This window comes from Ailuropoda melanoleuca, chromosome 3, assembly GCF_002007445.2.
Source record: "Ailuropoda melanoleuca isolate Jingjing chromosome 3, ASM200744v2, whole genome shotgun sequence".
Lineage (NCBI taxonomy): Eukaryota > Metazoa > Chordata > Mammalia > Carnivora > Ursidae > Ailuropoda > Ailuropoda melanoleuca.
Genome location: NC_048220.1, coordinates 10,358,663 through 10,384,288, shown reverse-complemented (window position 1 = coordinate 10,384,288; position 25,626 = coordinate 10,358,663). Strand labels below are relative to the sequence as shown.

Genomic DNA, 25,626 nt, shown 5'->3' with positions numbered 1-25,626 from the left:
GCCCAAACCCTAACTACAAAACTGTGGGCAAGCTACTTAGTCTCCCGATACCTCCATTTCCTCATTTATAAAATGTGAATGAATAATCACGGCACGACCACCTCATTACAGTGTTGTGAGGAATAAAATACTATAGTTAAAGCACTTAGGATAGTACCGTACCTGGCACATAATAACTAGTATGTTAGATACTTTTCTAGTTAAACAGCATTATTTACATCAGCAATTCTCTCAACCAACTGGCAGGTACGTGTGATATTTCTTGTTGAGCTTCTATTTTATCTCTTCACAGTACATTCTGTTTAGTCTTTCTGGGTGAAGTACATGCTTAATTATAAGATGTGGCTTTGACATATATGGACTCAAAATTTAAAACTAATATCAAATGCCAAGGACTATGAAGTGTTCACTATACCCAAGTCTTTGGAAAGAAAGAAACAGCAATTAAAAAAAAAAAAAAACCTACGCAGTGAATAGACTGCTATTCTAAACTATTTTTATATTCCTATTATCTCTCAACCAAGTTCAAAAATGTTTCATAAATAAACACTTTGACTTTTAAGCTTTACTTTTCCAAAGCTAAATAGAAAATGAGGGGAAGGAGGAAGCAGAAAGACAGAAAGAAAGGAAAAGAGAGAGCCAGAGACAGACACCACTGAGCAGAGGCAAACTTGTGGAGTACCAATAACACTGTTTAAACCTACAGATCCAATAATGTTGGAACGAAGCTCTACCTCTGAGCTTCCTGGGCACTTAGCCAAGAAACACCCTGTTTTAAGTTACCCTAAATTTCAGTACAGCATTTCTGTTACTTTGGAGTCCTAACTACATAAGAGTATCTGAAAGATTACTAAACTAATATCTGAAATACACATTAACGTTAACAGTTTTGGGGGTAAGGGAATTTTTACTTTAAAAGTTCTGTACTCTGTATGTAAGACAATTAGAAATTGAATATATATTATTTCTATAACAAAAATGTTACTCAAATTTTGGGTAAAAAACTGAACTTCAGTAAATGTCAAACAGGAGAAAGAAGATAACCTAAAGAAGTTAAAGAGAATAAAACAGTATTAATTGGCCTTTAATGTATGATGCATTTGAAAATGTAACATGGAATATCCAATTGCCCAATATCCATTTCTTCATTAACTCTTTCCATCTACCAAAAAATTTCCAGTATTTTAAGCAAAGAAAATTAAGTGGAAATAAATATTTTTACAAGTAAATTAAGGAAACTTAGAACGTGTCAAATTTGTAATTGTTATCATATCTGGGCAAAAAAAAAGAAATGTACTCCAGCCCCTCTCTACTTTTACTCCCATTCCTTTGAGTAGATTACTACTAAAATCACCTTGGTGAAGGAGCTGAGCTCGGTAAGCTGGAAGGGAAGTTGTAAGGAACGTATGAAGTCGAACAGCCAAAAGAAATTTTAACCCACATTCATCAAGAGTTTCTCCACCTACAAAAAACAAAACAAAACAAAAAGTATTTACTTATTTGTATTTATAAGAAAACCATTTCAATAGTAAAATCCAAGTAAATGTTAATAATTCTGGTAAGTAGCATATGTCACAGCACCAAATACTGGGGCGAAACATTCTGAAACCAACAAAAGCTATCAAGGCTAAATACTATCTAGCATTTCTTTCTTCTATACAACCATACATTACAGACAAAAGTAGCATAGCTAAATATTCTGAAAAATATTAAAGAGAATTAATTGGCTCAGGATTAGTGATATTTTCTATCACCTGACCTCCTCAGATCTGATCTTATTTAAATCAAAACGTGACTAAATTTTAAAATAGTTTAACCATTGTGGAGTACATTATTTTCCGTGTTGATTCAAGTCCTAGACCCATCCCCAATGATCTGCTGCTAATATGGGAAAGAATAGTTGTGTATGTTCCTTTCAAGCATAGTTCAACGGGTGCATCCCACTGTCCTATGCACAAAGCTGGACTTGTTAATTTCAGATCTTATTGAGATGTGATGGAAATTCTACATTCATTTTTTTTTAAATAACTCACAAGATTAAGAAGAAAAAATTGCTCTCTGGGTGAGGAAAAGACTTAATTTTAACATACTTATTTTTGTCATTCTAGGTAGGAATATACATTAGTGCTAATTTTAAGAAAACCTCAATATTTTAAAAACCAAATTAATAGTAACTATAACATGAGAAAAAGTAAAGCAGAAAGCACTTTTTATTTTCATATATCTAAAGTGATTAGTTAATAAGAATGTTAACTTTTGCCAAACTCCGAAGGATTCAGTTGGATCTTTAACATTATTAAGTAATTAGCTAAAAATGGCTGGCATAATGAATCTTTGCATATTTTCTCAAAATACTACGATATATGCGATAAACAGCATATATTAAAGTTAAAACTATTGAGAAGGGAACAATAATGATTTAAAAAAACCTTCCTGGGTGTAATTTTTATAAAAATTACTTAAGATTATTTTCTATGTAAATAAGCAAACATATTAGTTTCTCCTCCAATCCTGTACCCAGTTTAGTTTTACCTTGGCTTCTGTCTCTGCTCTCCCCGATATCAGTGCTGGTGGTAGCAATTGTATCTGCTAAGGCCATCAGAGACATCTGCTCCATCCGGCTGAGTCCTGGTAAACTGGAATGAAGTAAGTGGCCAGAAAGAACCTGAGCGTGCTCAGGACCAAAGTAAGTTGGACTGTACTGTGAAAGGTCAATGACCCTGGGCTTGGTATTTTCCTCCTCTGTCTCTAACACTTGATCATCAGTCATTAAAGTTGGGATCTGAAAAAGCTCATCATAACTTTCTTTTGACAACTGGTTTGAGTTATTCAAGGTACTCTGATTACTAGACTTTTCTAAAGATGAGTAGCAGCTATCATCATCTGCCGCAAGTAAGGCATATAAAGGAAGTGGAGGGACAGAATCTATTTCTGTGTAATCTGTATTTTCACTTTTGTTGAAAGCCTGGGGGTCTCTGGTAGTGCTTCCACTAGCACTGATAGTGAGAGACCTGAGGCGGCGCTCGTGATTGGATTCAGCTTCATTCAGAGCCACAACCTCCCCAGCAATGCACTTGACAAGGTGCGACAAGATGGCCTTTGCTCTCCGAACTTTGCCAAGGTCCATGAGTTCCAAAAGCTGCAAGGGATGGTATTGAGGTAAAGTTGGGGAAAGAACATGAGCTGCTTCAAAAAGACCTGAATCTTCCGTATCCACCGAAGGATCGAAGGCAGTTTTCTTTCCACAGATTTTCTGTGCAAGACTGGTCATGGACCGAGTCAGAGTTTTCTTTGGAGGATGTAATCCAGAACTCGATGAATTGCTCTGTTTTATTAAACTTATTATAGATGGAGTGCTCCCATTGTACGAATCTGTTGTAACAGGTTCCTGCTTAGAAGTTGGCTGCCACTGGGAATATACATGCATTTCACAATCCATTCCTACCACCAGGATGCCATCCCGGACCCATGATAAAGAAACAGGAAAAGGTGGAGAGCCTTCCACAGAAGAAACCAAGTCCATACTTCTTAAGAGGACGAATTTAGAAAGAGGCACAGCTTTAGTGCTCTCCCAGAGAGGAAAGGCTAGGCTTTCCTTACCAGCCTGTTCTTGTACCTTGCCAGCCAGGGGTCCATACATAAAAAGTTTTGATCCAATTCCTACAGTAAGGATATGAGAACCATCTTCTCTAGACATCCAATCTAAGTGAACTAAATGCTTTATGTTTGAGGTGATACTCTCTTTACTGGATAAAAACACCTCTTGTTTATTATAAGCCACTAAATTGCTATCGATACTAATACCAGAATCTAACACTGTATTCAATTCATCTAAATGAATCGTCTGTTCAAGGACCCAACATGAACCTCCTGTAGACTCACATTCAAAAATACTGACATGCATCAGAAAGTCCTGAGAAGACCTACTATTAGATGCAGGCTGCTTATACGCTACTGCTAACCGATTTGTATGTGCGCAGCTAACTTCTACAGGCCTACCAGGGACGGTTATACTACTATTGCTATGAAGTCCATCTTCAATAAGTAATGGCCATTCTTCCCAAATGTATACAAGATTCATTTTTCCATTCTTTGATGTGTCAGACTCTCCATCTGTTACTCTGCACCTCCAGAATCTTACTTTCTCATCCGAACATGAAGTTGCCAATAAATAAGGAGCACTGCACACAGGATATATGGAAGAAGAACTCAGATGTCCTAAAATAAAAATAATCTATTAACAAAATGTCATATTTGGTTAAATATTTTTTTCGTGTACCAAAGGTTTTAGTCTTTGTATAGACTACTGGTAACAAGACAGCCTACACTTAAGAGTCAACAAGATCAGTAAAAAGCTTTTAATGACATCAAAAAGGTACACAAAAGGGAAATATTACCAAATCCTAGAGCTGAAAGAGAACTCTGAGGTAACTTCAATTCCTAAATTTTGTAGGTAAGGACCCTTGAATAAATGTGTGTAGTATCTTACGCTAAATCAAACAACTAGAATAAGGCAGAATTAGAAAACCTGAATTCTAGTCCTGGTTTTCAGGCCAGCATTCTTTTCACCCAATTCTTAACAAGTGCATTTTAAAGATACCAATACATTTTTAAAACTGTGTCAACATTTATTGACTCCTCCTCTTCAGTGTTTTAACCATTTTGTGAGCAGCCCATGCTTACTTATGTACTACATGGGCCCTCCATAACTGAGGGGTATTTGATACTACTGATGTCACTTAGATTCCTAAGCGGGATAAAACATTTGCTGTCCTTAATGTAATTATATACTCTTAATTTCCTAAACCATGGGCAAGCTTTCTTTTTCTTCAAGATAGTAGTGACTATTTTAGGCTTTACTAGCCACAGAGTTTCTGCTGCAATTATTCCACCCTGCCAATCGAGAGCAAAAGCAGGTATACCCAAAAGTAAACCACAGGTGTGTCTAGATTCAATCAAATGTATTTACAAAACAGGTAGGTGGTCCACAGTCTGCCAATCCCTGTTCTAAATTACTAAATATAAACTACTAATTATAATATAAAAATGTTATACAGGACATCTGTCATATTTTAAAAGCATTTCAACATAATTTTAATAATTTTTTTAAAAAGTCCTCAAGGAGTATAGCAGTGTTGCAGAAGGACACAATTAGCACTGCCCAATGGTATCTCTGAGCTGAACAGAGAACACGTCTAAGAGACGTGATTAAAAACAAAATTCTTAACACTAGTATTTACTGTATGCTGTTTTTGCCAAACAAAACGAATTTCTTCTTTCTCCCTAGAACTCCCTAGAACTCCTCTTCCTCTGCCAAACTCCACTTGGCCAAAGTTAAATAAGAGGACTGTTTCTAGAAATATTTCTCTTACATTTGCCATATGTTTTACCTGGAGCTCAGCAGTGAAGATCATACTGTTTTGGCTAAGGGAACAGCTCTGAAAATTGTGTCAATGCAAACATCATTTTTTTTCAAACTTTAACTTTCCTTGCACTGATGCCTCTTTTAGTAAAATATACAAAAAAGCAGAATTAAGAGTTATCAGAACAATGTTAATACCCCAATTCTTGCTAGAAATTAGAAAAGATTAAGTACCTGAAAACACAGCACTGAAAAGCATTAAGTCATCAGTCCAAAAAATGACAGAGAAGTAGAAAAGACCAAAAATGCACACTCTGACTACAAAAAACAAAGAACTGGGATAAAAGAGGGATTTTGTGTTGGTTTCCTTGATACCCTAGAACTGTGTTTCATGATCTATGTGATCTATTGTGTGCAATTAGAGTCACTTGGGACCCTTGTTAAAACAGCCTGGTACGTGCACCCCAGAGTTTGTGATTCAGTAAATCCTGGGTATAGTCCTAGAATTTTTATTTCTTTTTTTTTTTAATTTTTTTTTTTTTTAAGATTTTTAAAATTTATTTGACAGAGATAGAGACAGCCAGCGAGAGAGGGAACACAAGCAGAGGGAGTGGGAGAGGAAGAAGCAGGCTCCTAGAGGAGGAGCCTGATGTGGGGCTCGATCCCATAACGCCGGGATCACGCCCTGAGCCGAAGGCAGACGCTTAACCGCTGTGCCACCCAGGTGCCCCTAGAATTTTTATTTCCAACAAGGTGCCAGATAATACTGATGCTGCCGGTCTGAGGACCACATTTTGAGAACCACTGCACTAGGATAAGGATGATAAATATATACGAGGACCCACAAACTCAGAACACTTCAGAGCACACAGCTTCAGGCAGTCACTACCAATATTACCAAAGGTGGCAAATAAGGCACAACCTCGTTATTATCTCTGCCCGGGAAACATAGTTTTTCTTCATAAAGGCATCATGACAATTTGTTTCAGAAATCAGTATTTAAGACTACAACTAGCTGACAAATGTCAGAATAATCTGAAAACATAATGAGAATTTATTTAAGTTTTCAATGTAGGGTACTTAAAATAGTATTTCCATTTCTGCTTCCATGTGGATTTACAAACAGAAGTTGTGCCTCTTTTTAAATACCTTACTAAATATTCATGGATTATCAAGTCTGATTAGTCTCTTTCCACAAACTTTACAAACCTGCTGATGGCTTAACACTTATTATTTCAACTCCTTCTGGCAAATTCAACTCTTGGCTATAAACCATTTCTGAAGTCAGAGTCAACTTGCTGGTACTCTGGAGATTTGCTCTGCAAGCCTGATACTTCTGTGAAAAAGGAGATACGATCCTCTCTGGAGAAGAAGAATAATGTTCTTCCGGCTGCCAAACTGCTTCAGATATTTTTGTTTCTACTTTTTCATCTATAAAACATAAGAAAAGAACCAAAAACTGGGGGGAAAGACCCTATAAGTATTAAAACTGCTATATTTTATAATCCCAAAGCCTTATATAAGATAAGAAAACATATTAATAGGATTCTTTATGGAAAGAAAATCAGAGAATCCATTTGCTTTTTTAATTAACTGAATTAACTACAACTATTTTCACTCAAAAAGAATAGGTTTAAGAAATACGCACTGAAGTATCTAACCATATATAATTTGTTAATTTAAGACTAAAGTTCAAAAGATTTAAAAAAAAAAAAAAAGGCTCACCCAATGAGACAGGAATGGACTTTAAATGTAAATTCCACATGTGTAACAACGAACGGTTGTCTTGGGTACACTCTATTACAATTAGGTAGAATTTCTCAGAAAATCCATTAGGTGAGCTTCCTGTTGGTATTAATATTTATCACTATTAACATGGATAAATGAGATAACTTATTAAATATGCCAAGTTAAAATAAATGAATTTTTAAAAAATTACAAAACTCTTACCTAAAGTTCTATATACAAAGTAGCATTATAGAAGTCAACTTTTTGATCACATGAATTTGTATTAAATTAAAATTTTAACAATTATATGTATGCTATACTTTTCATTTCTGAATTGACAGGCTTAAAAAAAATCACATATCACAGTAATCACTATCACATGATGTTCACATAGGTTAGACTATAAGGACATTTCTGAACAGGTGGGAACTATGTGACAGACACTTTAAATCAACATATCATGATTAAAACTGTATTGCCAAACATATTTCAAAGCAAATAACTTCCATAATGGAATGACCTATTAATGAAGTTTATCTAAGAACCAAAATAAAAGTATTCATCATTCACATTATTTAAGAAAACTTTTCTTAGTCAAAACTGCATGATTTAAGCAGCACATAAGCTGTTCAAAATAAAAAAACTGCATCTAAAATATAAAATCAGTGACTCATTATTGCCTGAAAAAAAATTAACTTGGTTTAATGATGGACTTTAATTCAAGTTTTCTCAATTAAAGAAAAATTATAAAGACTATATAAAAGAAAGAAAAATTATAAAAACTATATAAATCACAGAATATATAAAAATCAGAAAAATAACCACAAACATCTTAAGTTATATTGTGTTAAGAGACTAAATGAAAAGGTAACTTTGGGAATGTGTTCTGAGTGAGTGAGGCATTTAAATTACACGAATTAAGAAGAAGGAGGGGATAAGGGATTATGATTAAAGAAAAAACATCAGAGATCAATCTATTTCTGATAATTTTACTAACAAGAAAGAATGTCCTAAAAATTAAAGTATCTGTGAAATGTTTCTTCTCTTCTTGACATTAGAACAAAGTAAGATGAATGCGTCATACCTTGGGTGTTTTCTGGAAAACCCTGATAATGAAGATGATAGTTTTTAAGTAAAAGTAAGAATTCCCAAAATATTTTTAAGAAAAAAATAGGAGAAATATATACATATATATATATATATTTTTAGATATGAAAGGGAAGCTCCCTTCCCTTTTTTTTTTTTTTTTAAAAGATTTTATTTGTTTATTCGACAGAGATAGAGACAGCCAGTGAGAGAGGGAACACAAGCAGGGGGAGTGGAGAGGNTTTTTTTTTAAAGATTTTATTTGTTTATTCGACAGAGATAGAGACAGCCAGTGAGAGAGGGAACACAAGCAGGGGGAGTGGAGAGGAAGAAGCAGGCTCACAGCAGAAGAGCCCCATGTGGGGCTTGATCCCATAATGCCGGGATCACACCCTGAGCTGAAGGCAGATGCTTAACCACTGTGCCACCCAGGCGCCCCGAAATATTCAGTTTTAAAGAGAAAAAAATAAATTAAAAATTGAAGAGTCCTAGAAAAGAAAATGCCAGAGTAGATTTAAGATCACAATAAAACTCCACCTTAAGCATAAGAGAGTAATTTCTTTTAAAAAAAAACCTTAAAGAGATTTGAATCATTAACAATATTGTTATCAATATTTCAATATAAAAAAGGAAAAATAAAGAACATTTTGTTGATATAAATAGCCCTTTATCCTGTACCTGACATCTTTATTTCCCATTTTCAGTATCTTTCCACCATTATATTAAGAGCTTACCAAGGAATTGTGTTTTTTGCACAGTTCACCAATTCTCAGGGAAAATGACTTAGCGAAAACAGTGGTAAGATATTAGACATTCCATGTTAACAGTGCAAAACTCATAGTAAAAGAAAAATGGAAAAATATGGAATTAAGAAACAGTGTGCAAGAGAAGTAAGAAAAATAGTCTGGAACAAATACAGAATGAAAATAGTATTATGTGGGGCTTAATAACAGACTTTTAAAAGCACCAGGCACAAACTGTATGGTTCATTTATAAGGAAAGTCATTTCTGAGGTTGGTTTGGCTCTGTAATTAAAACTGATGACCAAGAGATTTGAGCTTCATTTTGTTCTGTTTTCCTCTGTGCAAAATAACAGTTAATTTTAAGTGGTGGAGTTTAATATAATTTTTTAAAATGTTTAACTCTAAAAGTATTAATTAAAACACTTTGTCTTTAAATTATAACTTGAAGTTTTCACCTTCTGCTTTAAATTGTAGATTTCTAAAAGGTCAGGCATCCATATTATCCAAATTGTTAGGGCAGGACTATATCCATGCAAAGAGTACTCATATACTACTAATTAAAAAATCTCTATTATGCTTTTTAAAAAATATAATTGACAAACCCTTTTAATTTTTTCATGTTTATTTCCTAGTTTAAGAATTAAAAAACTACTGGGCACCTGGGTGGCTCAGTCAGTTGAGCATCTGCCTTCGACTCAGGTCATGATCCCAGGGTCCTGGGATCAAGCTCTGCCTTGGGCTCCCTGCTCAGTGGGGAGTCTGCTCCCTCCACCCCTCCCCCTGCTCATGCTCTCTCTCTCTCCAATAAATAAATTAAAATGTTAAAAAAAAAAAAAGAAGAGAAAAGAATAAAAAACTGCTGGTATTTATATGGTAAATAAGATCACAAACCTACACAGGAAAATTTAAAGTTCATATAGATATGAAACATATATCAACTTATCTTTATTTACTGTTTAACATACTCCACACAGTATTTCTCATTACATAAAAAAACAATTCTTTACCTGCATCAGATAATATTCTGTCTTTTCCCAGACTTTTCTTCTCAAGGTTATTCAAAATGAAATCTTCTTGAAAAACATGAAGCAGCTGTGTTTTTCTGCCTTGCTGAATGTAAATAAACACCAACATAAGTTGACATATATGTTATTTACCTAATGCTGAGTGGCCGAAAAAATAATACTTACAAGTTTGGTAATGGGATCTAACGCGATAATGCATCCTGGCCTGGCTGTTGACTGTTGACTTACGATGTTAAACACTTCACCAACGTATTTCTGTTTTTTAAAAAAAAAATGGATATTTCCCTTATTAAACAATTAAATTAAAAAATCATTAATAAATAATATGAAATTTCAGTTATAGTAGATAAATAATAAATAAGTTCAAGTGGGGCTAAATAAATTCACAAGTCACTTTCATTATAAACATTCCAGGACTTTACCTTACTATTCATTACAGGGGAATGAACAAGGGTTACGGGTCAGTCAATGCAGAGAAGAACAAAAGCAATGTGTGGTGATCGTTAGAGGGAAGAATATTTTACCTCTATAAATGTGAAAGACTGACTTCAATGTCACAGAAATGTTCTAAGAATCAATGCTTTTTAGGCATTAACTTTGAGGTGAGACAGATGGTGCTGAAGAAACAAGTTGCTATAGTACTTACGTATGCTGATTTCTCAAGCTATGCATGTCCTGACTGCTCTAGTCAAGGCCACATTGTTAAATTTGATCTTCGTCACACTTAATCTATGAGCAGCATTTGATTCTAGTGATCACTCCCTTCTTGAAATAACTGTCCTCACGTGGCTTCCACTATATATCACATTCACCCCGCTTTTAACAGTGGGATGCCCCAGGGTTCAATCCTATCACTTCTACTTTCCTTCCGTGATCTCATCCAGCTTCACACCTTTAAATTCATTTTCCGACAACTACTTATTTTATAGCTTCAGATCAGACCTCCCTTTAAATTACAGACTAGCATACTAGATCTCTTGGGTGTCAAACAGTCATCTCAAAATCAACATGTTCAACACTAGGCTCTCAAATCCACCTATTTTTCAAAATCAGCCTCTTAGACATTCCTCTCAACTCAACTCAAAGTCATTCTATTCTTCCCTGTGCTCACATACAAACATGAGGCATCATCCTCTTTTTCTCACACAAGCTCCACATCCAGTTCAATCCTGCCTATTCAATGTTCAAACCACATCCAGATTTGACCAATTTTATCATCTTTACCACTACCACTTGCTACGATTCTATACCCCTTTGAGTCTCTCCTGGACTACTGTATGTATACTGTACAGATTCTTGCACTGGCCTCTCTGATGCTACTTCTGCTTCCCATGTCTGATCTATACAGCAGCCAGGAAGATCCTTTCAAAACCTAAGTGAGATCATATCAATCTGGCATTGTCTTCAGTGGTTTGTATGTTATTCACAGTAAAAGCCAAAGTTACCACAATGGTCCAGAAGGGCTTGTAAGATCGGCCTAGGCTAATTTTCTACCTTTATCCCTGCCTACATTCTATCTCTCTTACTCCGCCCCAGCCACGATGTCCTCCTTGCTGCTCCTTTACATACCAAACATGCCCTGACCTCAGGATTTCTGCCCTGGCTGCTTCTCTTCCTAAAATACTCTTCCTCTAAATATCCACATCCATGTCCTTCATTTCCTGCAGGTCCTTACTCAAATGGTACCTTTTCTGTGAGGCTTTTTCTGACGAGCACCTTACCCGGCATTCCCTTCTGCAACACGGTTTCTCCATATAGTATTTACTGATATATTTTTACCTTTTTTTTTCTATACCCCTTTCACTAGAATGTAATCTCAGATTTTTGTCTGTTCTCTTCACATCTAAATTCCCAGCACTTAAATAAGATATGAAAAATAGAAGGCCCTCAATAAATATACATGTTTCTATTATAACACTGTTATATGTATTTTGAAAAGCCTTGCATTCTGAAAAACCACACATTAAAAATAATTCAGGGGAAAGATAGGATTGGAGCAGACCACTGACACTTATGCAGCTGTATAACCAGAACATTAACAAAAACATTAACTGGTCGCTGAGGAGATGGCTTGAATCTCCTAAACAAGAAGCTCAGTATGGCTGAAGGTTACCTCAGGGGATACTGAAAAATAGCAGAACTCAGAGCAGAAATACTAGCTTGCTGGAGGCGCTAAGACAATGCAGATGGTGGGTTGCTATTAGCTGTGCACAGGAAGAAGTGCCACCTGTCACAAGACAAAGGCTTTGCGATGGTGTTGGAAGGACTCCTAACTGTACTGCAACCAAGCTGAAAGCTTTTTCCTTTCTTGGTTAAGATCAAAATTCTACTGCTGTTACTCCAGCTCCCACTGCCTTGAAAAAAACTGCAGATGAACCAACATAACTTCCACATTTATATTGCCAGTAGTCCTCATTTATCTCTGAGCAAAAAAGCATTAGAGAAACACATATTGTATGACACTAGACTCTATTTTTGGAATGAATGAAAGAAATGGTTTCTTTTTAAAGAAGCTGAGAACGCTGTAATGGTACATTGCAAGTGTGAAAAAAAATAAACTAACTACAAAATATACATCTATTTATTACAAAATTATATGTCACAATTCTAGAAGATGCCTAAAAAGTATAAATGAAGTATCTAAAAACTTCATACTTACACTTAATTTTAAAGGCCATTTACTTACAGAAATTTCAGGATTAGAAAGCTCATACAGAAGTTTCTTGGCATCAATAACAGCTTCATATAATCTCAGATATTGTCCATCACTTGCTACAAAGCATGCACTGGGAGAGTTGCAGTATGCACCTAGAAAGTATTTACAAACATTTAAAATTTAACCCTTAAACGATAATATCAGAAAAGCTAAATTTCTTAAATAAAATTCAGAAAGCTTACCTAGACAGTAACTGGGTATAAGAGTGGGCAGCCAGGCCACATTGGAAAATGCAGAAACATGTAGAGAATTAATCCGGGCAAGTTCAGAAACACCTCCAGAAAAAGACAATGGCCCAACCGGATCAACTCTCCAAAGAATAAGCTCACTATAAACTGCATTGGGATCCTGAAATGTCACGTCAACGCTGCTTTTATTCTGTTGTGCCATAGAACATTCTTCAGTATTTACAGGATCGCAAGGTTGCTTTTGGTTATCAACATCTGGTGTCCTTAGTGCATTATGGTGTGACGTTGTCAGCAATAATGGTAATACTGAGTGGCAAGCTAAATCATTAAGATGAAAGCGATGACCACAATATCTGGATTTGTGAGAAATACTGAGAACTGTAGAAAAAGCAGATTCTTCAGCAAAACTGACCAGCCACTGATTCAGAGAGCCATCAGCATGCTTTGAAATCATCATAACATTGGGAGTAAAAATACTTAATTTTAAACTATTAGTTGATTTACTGTGGCCAGCAGAGATAAGCATTGATGTAGACCGTGTGAGGCTGGCAGGTTTTTGTTTCCCTTGCTGAATAGCCAAGTCAACATTCTTGGTGCAGGCATACATCACTATGCTTTTACAGAGAGAGTTCGCATCACCTGTGGGAAAAGCTACAGGAATTCTGGAAACAAAGGACACCTAGAATTAAGAAAGTAAGTATTAGAACATATGAAATAACACAAGGAAATAATACAAAACAGTACCCACATTTAATGAGAAGCAGCTCTCCAGAGTTCATAATAATAGTACCTGGACTTGACGAAACATACCAGGCTGGTATTCGTCCAGCCAATCCACATGCCAAACTAGCAAAGAGCCATCCATGGGATGAATACTGAATAGCATGTCTGCATTTTTACTCCATTCAGACAGAAGTACTTCAATCTGATGATCAATGGCAGCTGATGGTAATGGTACAAAACTTGAATTTGGTACCATTTTATCACTGCCCAATTCCTTTTTTTCATGATTTATTTTCAGATCATCCACACCATCATCCATTTCTATAAGCAAAAGAATTCATGAACCAAGTAAATACAATCAAGCTATTAAGAAAGATCTTTGTAAACACATTCAAGATGAAAAACATAAAAGCTTTCACATAAACAAGAAATTGGCTCCCCTTTAAAAATAAATTTGCTCTAGGGATATAAGGCCACTAGAGTTAACTCAGCAGTCAGAGGGCCTATAGGACTGAGTCAGTGGATTAATGGTAGAGGACTGATACTGGACTGGAAAATAGGTAAACTGGTTGTACCACAATTCAGAAGTAAAACACACTACACTTCCCTGGACCTTAGTTTTTCTCAATGAAGGAGGAAGAATTGAGTCTAAAATTCTGGGGTGAATTATTCAAATATATTATTGGAGTGTAATTTGTACTTTCTTCATAATATTGGATTTTTAAAAACCTGAGTCTGCTACACTAGAGATGTTCTAGGTATATGCACTTATAACTAATATAATGCCTTCAAGAAGCTATTTTAAAGGAATACATTTACAGTGTCCAATTTCCAGATTTCCTTCTATACACAGGTAATTTCTAACAAGTTCCCAGGTAATGTCAATGCTACTAGGCCACAGACAGTCCTTTAAGTAGCTAGGCCCTAGCGACTGACAGATGCATAAGCATAGAGAGCCTGTATTATTCTCTAAGAGAAAGACACTGGGAACAGGAATACCAAAACCGGATTATTAACTGAGCTAGTCGAAAGCTGCATTAAGACACTGCAATTTTGAGTTTCTGAAGCTAGTAGCTAGTGTTACCCCAATATAAAAATCTTAGCTATTGTCAACAAAACTTAACATTTTTTTATCCTTCTTAAAGCTTTACCTTCATCAGATTTTACATCTGCCTGATTAGAGTCTTCCACACTGGCCTCAGAAGATGGTTGTTCAAAACTTTTTCTAAGTTGCTGTAAAAAGACTTCCATGGACAAAGTAAAATGCAACTCTTTGTTGTTCAGCCAGTGTACCACAAAAGGCCCACTCTTCTCATTATTTTCACTTAGACTTAGAGATGTGATAGAAGGAAGAAGTGGAATGTCTATAAAGAACAACAAAACACACACACATAATTAATATTTCTATCATTCCAGTATATAAAACATTTCATGTCTCCTATTTTTACTACTGCTAACCTGTAAACCTCTGTACAAGATTTGAAATAAGACTCCCAATATAATGTTTGCCACGATTATTATCAATGATCACAGCTTTAAAAATGGTAAATTTAACATAACTATTAAAAAGGAAAACAATTACATATTCTAGGTCATAGAACATAATTTATTTATATATACATAGATATTTTCTTCAGTTCAAAAAATATTCTCATTAAGAAATAAATCTATATTTTGTAGACATGTTAAGAGGAAAGTATCCTTAAAAATTTCTCCAAGAAAAAATGCCATCAATACGTCAAAGGAATAAGTGACTTATCTCAATTTTAACAACTTATTAACTTAAATTTTTAAATGACCTACCTAACTCTAAGCTAGATAATGCCAATTTATTAGCATCAAGATTCAAGTTGGAAAGTAGAAACTGAGATCCCCATCTTATATTCAAGGAAGGCATTCAAGACAAAACCAGGTAAAAAAATTCTTTCTTGGTATTATTTTTCATCTAATTGTTAAATTAAGTATACTGAAGTACAAATTCAGAGTAAATTGTGACAAATGATAATCCCTAATTAATAGAGAGGTGAAGAAAAGTTTGTCTATCATACTAAATCACATCTAAACTAAATCATGCTGGTATCTGCTGAACAGTAAAGGCTAAAATGGATTCAGGGAAAGTAAACTATTTTCCACAGAACAAATTTGTTGACTTTTTTAAAAGAAAAGAAAAATAATTTGACTTAATTACTGCTGGAACAATGTATCAATTATTAGACACCAATAAAAACAGTATTATAGAGGATGAATGATAAAGGAAAGGATAAAAGAACCTTTCTCCTTTCTGTTGGAGGAAAGTTCTAAGAGTTCATAGATATATCCAATTCAATCCAAGACCTCTGTTTATAAATGCAGATTCATTACTATAATTATTTGATTAGTATTTATCTATCCCCTTCCTAATGACAGGCTTCAGGAGAGCAAGGATCACACCAGTTTCCAACACCACTATACCTTCAGTTCCTACCACTATCTCTAGTTGCTATTTGGCACAGACTAAACACTTAGTAAAAGTCTTGAGGGACTGTACTGCCAATCCTATTATACCTAGGTGGATATACATTAGTGCCAGGGAATCAAAGAGGTCCCTCAAGAATCTTATTCAGTATGATTTTCTGATTTTCAAGTAACAATCAACACAAGAGAAATCAGCAATGACTCTAGGAGACCACAGGCCTAGCTGTTAAATATGCCAAGCAGAGGCTAATGCAGGCTTTTAGCAGCAGTATTCTCAGTAAAAGGAACCTTACCATTTCTTCTATCTCCTGACCTCAAAGAATTTCATTAAAGGCATTTTTTATGAGAGATCTTCAGGGTAAGGGCATAAGAACTAGAATTAAAAGAACATGCTCTTATGAGCTCTTCTCCTCTATTTCTATTGATGTGCAAATAAGTGAAGCTCTATCTGAAAGTTTGGCCTTGAACAAGAAACACAGCATCCAGAAAGATCATTCCAAAAGGTCTAACTCAGGGAAAGGAGACCTCCATAGTGTCTAATCTAGCTGCTAATAATATTATTCTGCTTTGATTTGTTCTACATATATGGATTTTCCTTAAGGACCTATTATCTAAAGAAAGGTTTCAGAGTTTTCCTTATTGGAAGGTTGTCAAGGAGATGCTACACTGGAACTTAGGGTTTATTTTTCTGTAACCCCTCAGCCTTTTCCACTACAGGTAAGAATCCAAGCTTTCTTTATTCTCAAAATGTTGTCCTTTATTCAGAAGAGAATTTCACAACAACTCCAGTAGTCTCAGAGCTGCCTCTGGGTATTACAAGCACTGCCAGTGTATGTTTTTTGATAAGGGTAAGGGTATTTCCCAAGCCTATATAAAGTTTTACTAAAAATAGTTCAATATCGTCCCCCTTCATTTTCTCGGCTCATGGATTCTTTTAGAGCTGGGACTGTTGTTAACCAAATGAAAGCTAAGAAAATCAGCAAATACTCTTTATTCCTGGTGGAAGTATCTCTACTCTGAACTTACCAGAACATTTCTCACTTTGATTCAGGTAACTAATGAACCACATTTATTGTTATGTTTCCTTGAAGAATGTAATATTACTGCAAATCTAGGGAGACGAACTGTAAGAGACGCTTAACCATAGGAAACAAACTGAGGGTTGCTGGAGGGGAAAGGATGGGAGGATGGGGCAACTGGGTGATGGACATCAAGGAGGGCGCTGGGTGTTATGTAAGACTGATGAATCACTGAACTCCATCTCTGAAACTAATAATACACTATATATTAGTTAACTGAATTTAAATAATAAAAAATAAATTTAAAAATTAATGGAATATTAAAAAATAGGTAATGCTTATTTTATGCATAAGAATATCTCCATATATACAAAAACTCAATAGTGGTTAGCTATAGGGGAGAAGGATTAGGGTGGGGCAAAGGTGAAAAGAGGCTCTCACTTTCCACTTTCTGTACAGATGGTATTTATCATGTGCAAATGCTGTTTTTAATCTTTTCCCCAGTAATATTCCAAGATTCCACTTTAAATGCCACAACTCTGGGGGCGCCTGGGTGGCACAGCAGTTAAGCATCTGCCTTCGGCTCAGGGCGTGATCCCGGCGTTATGGGATCGAGCCCCACATCAGGCTCCTCTGCTGTGAGCCTGCTTCTTCCTCTCCCACTCCCCCTGCTTGTGTTCCCTCTCTCGCTGGCTGTCTCTATCTCTGTCAAATAAATAAATAAAATCTTTAAAAAAAAATAAAATAAATAAAATAAATAAATAAATGCCACAACTCTGATCATTTGTTTTATAAACTCACAGAAAACATTTACCAAAAGATGAGCACTTTAAATCTTCAAATTCACAGATAAATCCAGATATTCTAGATTTTTAAAAATCTGTCTAATAGTACATATTTGACTACAGGAGGTAAGTTTCTTAATTCTTCCAGTTATAACTTCTACATATTTCTGCCCTATTTCTGGAAGATCGCCTAAGATCAAGCATTAGACACAATGGTTTTATTTTAACAACTCTACAATAGTTAAAAAATACTATTCTGTGGTGTTAACCTGATAAGTGTTAGCTCAAATCTCAACTTTTAAATAAACTAATTAAGAATCTCAGTGACTTATTAAGATCTTAATCATAAACCAAATCATAGCTTTAAAAAGCAAGTAAGCAAAGACCTATTTTTATGTAATTAATGAGATGGCTATAATGAAAAGTTAGATAAGCAAGTCACCTTCAATTTATTTCTTATTCAAAACCAGAAATAAAATATCTTTCTTATAAAATTAATTTACTCAAGTCCAAGAACAGCTGTTGAACACTGTTCTATTACCTGTGGCTGGGTTGATGCTGGCGGCAATGTGGAAGTGGCAAAGTGCGTTGGCATGCAGTGGAGCATTCCTGTGGACATGATGAGGGTCCTGCTGGTGTGGCAGGTACCCTGTGTGTGCTACAACAGCAAGTGATCTCCTACGACCTCTGCGAAAATGTCTCAGATTTACCTGTATGAGTAAAAACAAAGTAAAACCAGCGGCTACAATGTCATAAGCACATATATTTATCAGTTACAAAATGATTGTTAGACATTATTCTTGATTTCATTTTTCCATTTTAATTAATTTTTAATTCCAGTATATTAACAGCATTATGTTGTTTGAGGTGTACAATATGGTGATTCAACAATTCCATACATTACTCAGGGCTCATCATGGTAAGTGTACTCTTAATTCCCTTCACTTATTTCACCCATCCTCCCACCCACCTCCCCACAGGTAACCATCTCTTTGGTTTTTTATCTCTTTTCTTTGTTCCTTTCTTTTGTTTTTTAAATTCCACATGAGTGAAAGCATATGGTATTTGCCTGACTCTTACTGACTTATTTCATATATTTTCTATTTCAGATGAGTTTATATGTACAAACATCTTTCAGTGCTTTTGGGCAGCAAATTTAAAACCTGAAGAATAAGCTTAGCACTAAACTGCCTAACTTCTTTTAAAAATCACACAATATTTTGCAATTTTTATTTGGTTTATTTTCTGATAATTAATTGTTATAAAACAAAAATTCACAACGTGTCTGTGGATAATGATGTCTCTATGCATACTGCTCCCTTTGTATCCAGTTTACTCCCTATGACCATAAAGCATTGGACAATATTGCCATCATACATTAAGATGATAATTCAAGTATCGTGGCTAATCTGCTAAGCTTCTTCACAGAGATCATGTCATCTGACCCATAAGGCAGAGTGCTGATATCTGTTTATTCTCATCTTTCATATGATAAAATAGTTTCTACAGAACGCAAGTTCATCTAAACATAGAATGAGAGTCCTCTTTCCTTGTCAAGAGCCACTTTCAGGTATTATTACACATAACCATTTTATCAGTTGTTAAGTCTCCAGGCAATATATATTTAATTATATTCTGAGCCCTGAGAATACTCTCCAAGTTTGACAAATAGTTTTTCCATAATTATACAAAGCAAAGACAAATCACTTTTAGATCTCTTTGTTTTCCATATCAAGAAAGTAAGAATCTGTATTACTAGTCTATGTTCAATTAATCTAAACATCAAAGATTTACTTTTACTTTCTATACTAATCATTAAAATAAACACTTCAAGGGGCACCTGGGTGGTTCAGGCAGTTGAGTGTCAGACTTTTGATTTCAGCTCAGGTCATTATCTCAGGGTCATGAGATTGAGGCCCTGGTTGGGCTCCAAGCTGGGCATGGAGACTACTTAGGATTCTCTCTCTCCCTTTCCCTCTGCACCCTGCCCCACTGTACTCTCTCGTTGTCTCCAAAAAACAAAACACCCCACAAAAACAAACAAAACAAAAAACTTCAAGTTCCGGGAGGTTCTAAAGATAACAAATATAGAACAGAATCAGATAAACTATTCTAATCATTCCTGTAATTATGATAGGACAAAACACCCCAACCTCTAAACCAAGTAAAAATATAAATAATTCTTACAGTCAAATCTTTGCACTCTCAGATTTTCATTTGTTATTTTAGCTAAGTCAAGTGTGATCTTCCTTTTGTTATCATCAGTTAACCTAAGATTAATTTCATAATTATAAGTAGTTTTATGCTCTTAAATACTTAAGCATATTTTTGAACCAAATAAAATAGAAAGTTTTCTGAGAGGGGCGCCTGGGTGGCGCAGTCGTTAAGTGTTTGCCTTCAGCTCAGGGCGTGATCCCAGCATTATGGGATCGAGCCCCACATCAGGCTCCTCCGCTATGAGCCTGCTTCTTCCTCTCCCACTCCCCCTGCTTGTGTTCCCTCTCTCACTGGCTGTCTCTATTTCTGTTAAATAAGTAAATAAAATCTTTAAAAAAAAATTTAAAAAATTTTTCTGAGAATTGTTTTCCTTATATATTTTTCATAACTAACCATATAACCTGCAATATTAATTAGGATGAATGTTACAAAAAAGGCAATGTACAAAAGGTTTTAAAACTTGTAGGAAATAACATCTAATAAAAATACTTACATCCAAAGCATTTTGAACTCGTTCTTTACTGGAAGTATTTCTTTTGAAGTTATTTGTTAAATTAATTGGCTCCACCCAATGGTTGCAGTCACCTCCATATAACAAACAATCATTTGGTAAAAATGTCTCTACCCAAAGACGACATACATTATCTTTGCAGCAAGTCAACAATACATTACATACAGAGGCCCTGAGGAATAAAAAGATTTTAGAGGCAAAAATATAAATTTCACACATTCTACAGTGTTTCTGTAATTAAACACAACAAAGGTACCAATGAAGAAAATGTCAATATACACTTATGCAATGTATTCAGTCAAAACCATTAAAATTGAGTGGGCATTTGATTTCATCACAGCAAATATCTGCTAACCCATTTCTTTTCTGCCTAGAATTTGGTAGTTCTTGTTTTAAGAAAATATACTTCTTACAGCCAAAGAACAAAGACTGAGACAATGCCATAATCTTTCAGTCAGTAAGTAAGGAAAAAACCTACATCTTCTTTTAAAATGTTGTGATTTATTCAGTGGATGGTTACCATTCAGATTCCTTCATAATACTTCATTTTTACTTTCTGTAAAGCTACAAGCACACTGGTCAGTAACAAGCTACACTTACTATTTAGTACACTTATTCTCTCCTTGCTCAACATTTGCAAAAAGCAGTGACTGCGTGAATAGAAAAATCACAATAAAATAATTACTAGTCGCCTCCTTCCTTATTCTTGACTTCTACTGAATTCATTGTCTTTCCAGTCACAAAATAAAAGCAAGATCAATTACATACATATTAATAAACCCCATAAGCATCAGGAGCTCAAAGGTTGAACCCCCATCAACAAAGACTACCTTTATTGGGTAACTCATCAAAAAAAAAAAAAAAAGCAAAGAAAGAAAAAGAAGTCACAATGTCCTGTAGTAGACACATTTTCAAACACATCAGACTGAAAAACAACAATCAGTACAAGGCTTCTAACAATTAACTCAATAAGTTAAAGAAAAATAAAGCAGAAATCCAAATATTTTGTAGTAGTCGCTTTGTTAAACATATCTGCTTGATTTGAAAAATGAACTCTAACAAAGGGGAAGAAAAAGGAAGCCATCACGTTTTACGTGAGTTGTTTCTCCCCTTCAGCTTCCGTCCTCTGTTCTCTCACCTCTCCCTTCCCCACTCCTTCCTCTGCCTACCCTCCTGCGTTTCCCCTATTTCTATCTACTCTCTGAGCCTCCCCTCTCTGTGCTCTCCCCCAGGACTCTGCTTCTCAGCCTCTCCAGGCCACTCTCCCTTTGCACCTCTCCCCACGTGCTAGGGCCCCTCCTTCTTTCCTTTCTAAATTCTGTTTCTCCTTCCTTTCCCCACCCTCATGTCTTTCCCTCCTTCTTCACTTTTTCTCTGTCCCCTTCTGACCTCCTACCTCCTTCCTTCTCTCCATGTCTGTCTAGCACATTCACATACACACAGGCAGTGACAAGGAGATTAAAAGTAGGCAATCAGAAACAGAAGAAAATACATCAAAAGGCAATATGGAAAGCTGAAGGCTCGCAGTGCCCATCTGTAACTGGCAGAATGTGCAGAATTATGAAGGAAGAGCAGAAGGTAGTAGACTGAACTAATGAATAGAGAGCAATCAGAAGAGGCATAAGAACTTAGGTGAAAGGAACAAAACAAGCAAGAAAGATGCACAACTCTGAAGCCTGGAGAGGGTTTTGACCTGGGAGTGTGGGTAGCCCCAGGTGACCCTCCTCAGGATACTAGGCCTTATAGACAATCAGTACGAAGAGGTGCCAGGTAATCTAAGGAGAGCAGATACAAATACCCTGCTCTGTCTGAGGCACTTCTCCGGCAATACCTCCTTTCCTTACGTCTTAACAGGGTACCTTATTTTCTCTTCAGTGGCACGTCATATTTAGGTTTAACCGCTCCCTCCCTCAAAATAAAAGGTATGAAAGACAACCACATGATGGTAAGTGTCTGCAACACCTGTCCTTTCTTGATGTAAAAACAGGCTAAGATGGTTTTGAAACTAGCTGTCTAGAACCAAATTTTCGGATGTTTTGGGGAGGGTATAACAAACCTCCCAACTTACCCTACATTCATCAGCGTTTAGTTAGTGAAGAAGTATATACTCATTACAAACACTACCCCATCCTTCTCTCTCGAGCCAGTAGTACCCCTGCATAAAGTATTACCATTTGGCTAAGTACCTTAATTTTATGTGAAAAACAATGCACATGTATAGCCCAGTGAAAATGCCTTATCAGAAAGAGCAATGGTTCTTGATTTTAATGGGGTCTCTGTCATTTTCATGAGAAAGGGTCAGCCTTCCCACCATATACCTGTAGGCAGCTGGTAAAGCAAAAATGAAATGTACAAGAGCTCAGGGAGATTAGCTGGTTCTTAAATGACATGGACCAAAAGTAAAATTCTTGAGACCTCCAAGAGATACCCTAACAAACAGAAAATTCTAGTTCCATAACACAGTTCTTTATGCTGCAGAATATAGTTGGTAGGGATAAAATGAACACAGGCAGGAATAGAAATTGATATGTCTCGCTGGTGTTATCAGGCATTTGTCATGGCCCAGGGTAAGGCATCTGCCTCTGCCTCCACTGTGATCACTTGTACCATTACTGAGTGAACTAGGTCAGGAACAGGTGTGACTGTCCTCTCTCAAAGATATAATACTTCACAAATCCCTTTTTTAGTACTCTTGTGGTCTAACCACGTGCAAATGAAAACACTTGTCTGTATCAGAAGAAATCAGTCTCTGAAATGATGTAATCTTCATGGTTTGTGATGACAGTTACTTTTATTGGGGCCATACAACTTTTAAAATGAGAATTAACATATGCCAGAGCTCATTATATTCTAAACAGATTTTTATATACATTGGCAATGATCTCAGGAGTACTGGAGCAATAGTTCTCAAAGTGAAGCCGGCTTTTGCTAACTGTAGATTCTCCACACTACCCTCCCTTAGCCTGAAGACTCAGGCACATGCTCCTAACAAGAGAACCATTACTGTTCTTATAGTGTCCTACTCCTACGCTTTATTGGACTGGTCAGCTGGGGTAGGAGGAATAGTAGCTACTGTACTAGAAAAAGCTCAAAAAAAATCAGGTAACAATGATGGAAACCTGTCATTCTACATTTGTCTAAAACCATACAGTGCACAAAACCAAGAGCAAACCATAATCTAAACTATGGACTTTTATGTGATAATGTGTTGATGCAGGTTCATCAGTTATAACTATCCCACTCAGGGGGAGGCTATCTATGCATGTGTGAGTACAAGGGATATATGGGAAGTCTCTCTACCTTGCCCTCAATTTTAAACTACTCTTTAAAAATCAGTCTTAATATACATTTTTTTAAAAAAAATCTGGATATACTCTGCTGGCTCAGAAGACCAAAACTTAAGTCAACAAATGACCCAGGTATCCTACTAAAGATCAGGGATAAAAGATTAAGGGAAAAACTGTACTGCTCCATGATGTGGCCAAATTGAAAATGGCCATGAAACAAAAAGCAATTTCTACCTACACTTAAGAAACAGGTCTCTGTATCTTACTAAGTATAGGCAAAAATTCAATGGGATATCAGGTCTTGCAAGGTCACAGGAAAGAAAGGAAGTATTGAGAGATGTGTTCACGCATGCACGTATAGGCTAAACTAATACCTAGTTCAGGGCATACTAATCTATTACTGCACACTCTTTTCCACAAAGATGTCGGATACAGTTAAAGAAATGTTTGAGGCCTCACGGTATATCCTCTCAATAAAACTGTTAAAAACAAAAAGGAAACCAGAGGAGATACACAGAGAAGTTACCAAATTAGGGAGTGAAATATGAAAAACTCCACACAAATGGCAATATGGGGAATGACTAAAAAACAAAAGAACAGGACACCTAACACAGAGAAGGAAAGATGTACAACTCTGTCACGTAAAGGCATCAAAGATGGAAGTAAAGTATCCTTTTACATGGCTCTCCTCTGAAGCATCAATCATAGCTGACCCATGGCTAGACATCTGCAGGCCAAGGACTGTGTAATATTACTAAAATCTTCCTAGGCAATAGCTATAGATTCTTAAAGTGAGAAGAGCAATCAATGTCAAAATGGCATTTTCTTAATACACAGACAAAATAACTAAATCGCTGACCTAGGCATGTATTTGCTTGTTTTACGCCAGGAAAATCCATTTACAGCTCGAGGATGGGCCAGATATACAAAGGAAAAGTCCATTTCTCCTTGGGATTGTTTTTCTGAACTTTTATCCGGAGAGGTAACAGCTGTCCGCCAGTTTTCTACATTATACCATACCTTTAAAAGACAGTCATCCTAAAAAAAAAAGAAAAAAGAAAAACATCCACATCAGAATTAAAGATTCAGTCAAACAGCAAAGGTAAGAATTTTCTCCCCAGGGGCACCTGGGTGGCACAGCGGTTAAGCGTCTGCCTTCGGCTCAGGGCGTGATCCCAGCATTATGGGATCGAGCCCCACATCAGGCTCCTCCACTATGAGCCTGCTTCTTCCTCTCCCACTCCCCCTGCTTGTGTTCCCTCTCTCACTGGCTGTCTCTATCTCTGTCAAATAAATAAATAAAATCTTAAAAAAAAAAAAAAAAAAGAATTTTCTCCCCAATCACAGAACTTTAGGGATGAGAGGAAGGTGGGGTCCAGAGGAACTGAGAAGAAAATCTCTAATTCTGATACTTTTCTTTCAGCATTCCATAATTGTGCTTTGAGAATTAAAGTGCGTGAATGTATACTTTGTAAGGAATGGATCAAGGAAAATACTAGTTATCATACACTATGCTAAATGGACTCACTGAAGAAGACTATAGATGAAGGGTTCATTTTCCCACTTAGCCAAACATCAAATAAGAAATCATTACCACCAGCAGGCTTATGAAGACTGCTAATTTTTGAAAACAAGAGTTTTCATGAAGTATCACATGAATGCTCAAAGTAAATGTTGGCAATGATAATAACGAGTTAATAGCTACTACTATATAAAATATTCTAAGTACAATTAAAATAGCATCTCTTAATTTGGGGAGTAAGGGAAAAACAAGGGGACTAG

At 35.9% G+C, this 25,626-nt stretch overlaps 1 protein-coding gene across 2 annotated transcripts in view; it reads right to left on the bottom strand.

Moving 5' to 3' along the window:
• The window catches only part of DMXL1 (Dmx like 1), a 128,467-nt gene that overhangs the window by 72,009 nt on the left and 30,832 nt on the right, over nucleotides 1–25,626 (bottom strand). For both annotated transcript variants that reach the window (XM_011220019.3, XM_002915452.4), the window contains exons 7-19: nucleotides 24,704–24,882; nucleotides 20,540–20,729; nucleotides 18,371–18,539; nucleotides 14,723–14,935; nucleotides 13,639–13,892; nucleotides 12,843–13,527; nucleotides 12,631–12,752; nucleotides 10,110–10,199; nucleotides 9,927–10,029; nucleotides 7,088–7,207; nucleotides 6,572–6,793; nucleotides 2,533–4,218; nucleotides 1,355–1,462 (exon numbers count right to left, since the gene is read on the bottom strand). In XM_011220019.3, coding sequence (XP_011218321.1) covers nucleotides 1,355–1,462; nucleotides 2,533–4,218; nucleotides 6,572–6,793; nucleotides 7,088–7,207; nucleotides 9,927–10,029; nucleotides 10,110–10,199; nucleotides 12,631–12,752; nucleotides 12,843–13,527; nucleotides 13,639–13,892; nucleotides 14,723–14,935; nucleotides 18,371–18,539; nucleotides 20,540–20,729; nucleotides 24,704–24,882 — 4,141 coding nt within the window. The remainder of the gene's footprint in view (nucleotides 1–1,354; nucleotides 1,463–2,532; nucleotides 4,219–6,571; nucleotides 6,794–7,087; nucleotides 7,208–9,926; nucleotides 10,030–10,109; nucleotides 10,200–12,630; nucleotides 12,753–12,842; nucleotides 13,528–13,638; nucleotides 13,893–14,722; nucleotides 14,936–18,370; nucleotides 18,540–20,539; nucleotides 20,730–24,703; nucleotides 24,883–25,626) is intronic.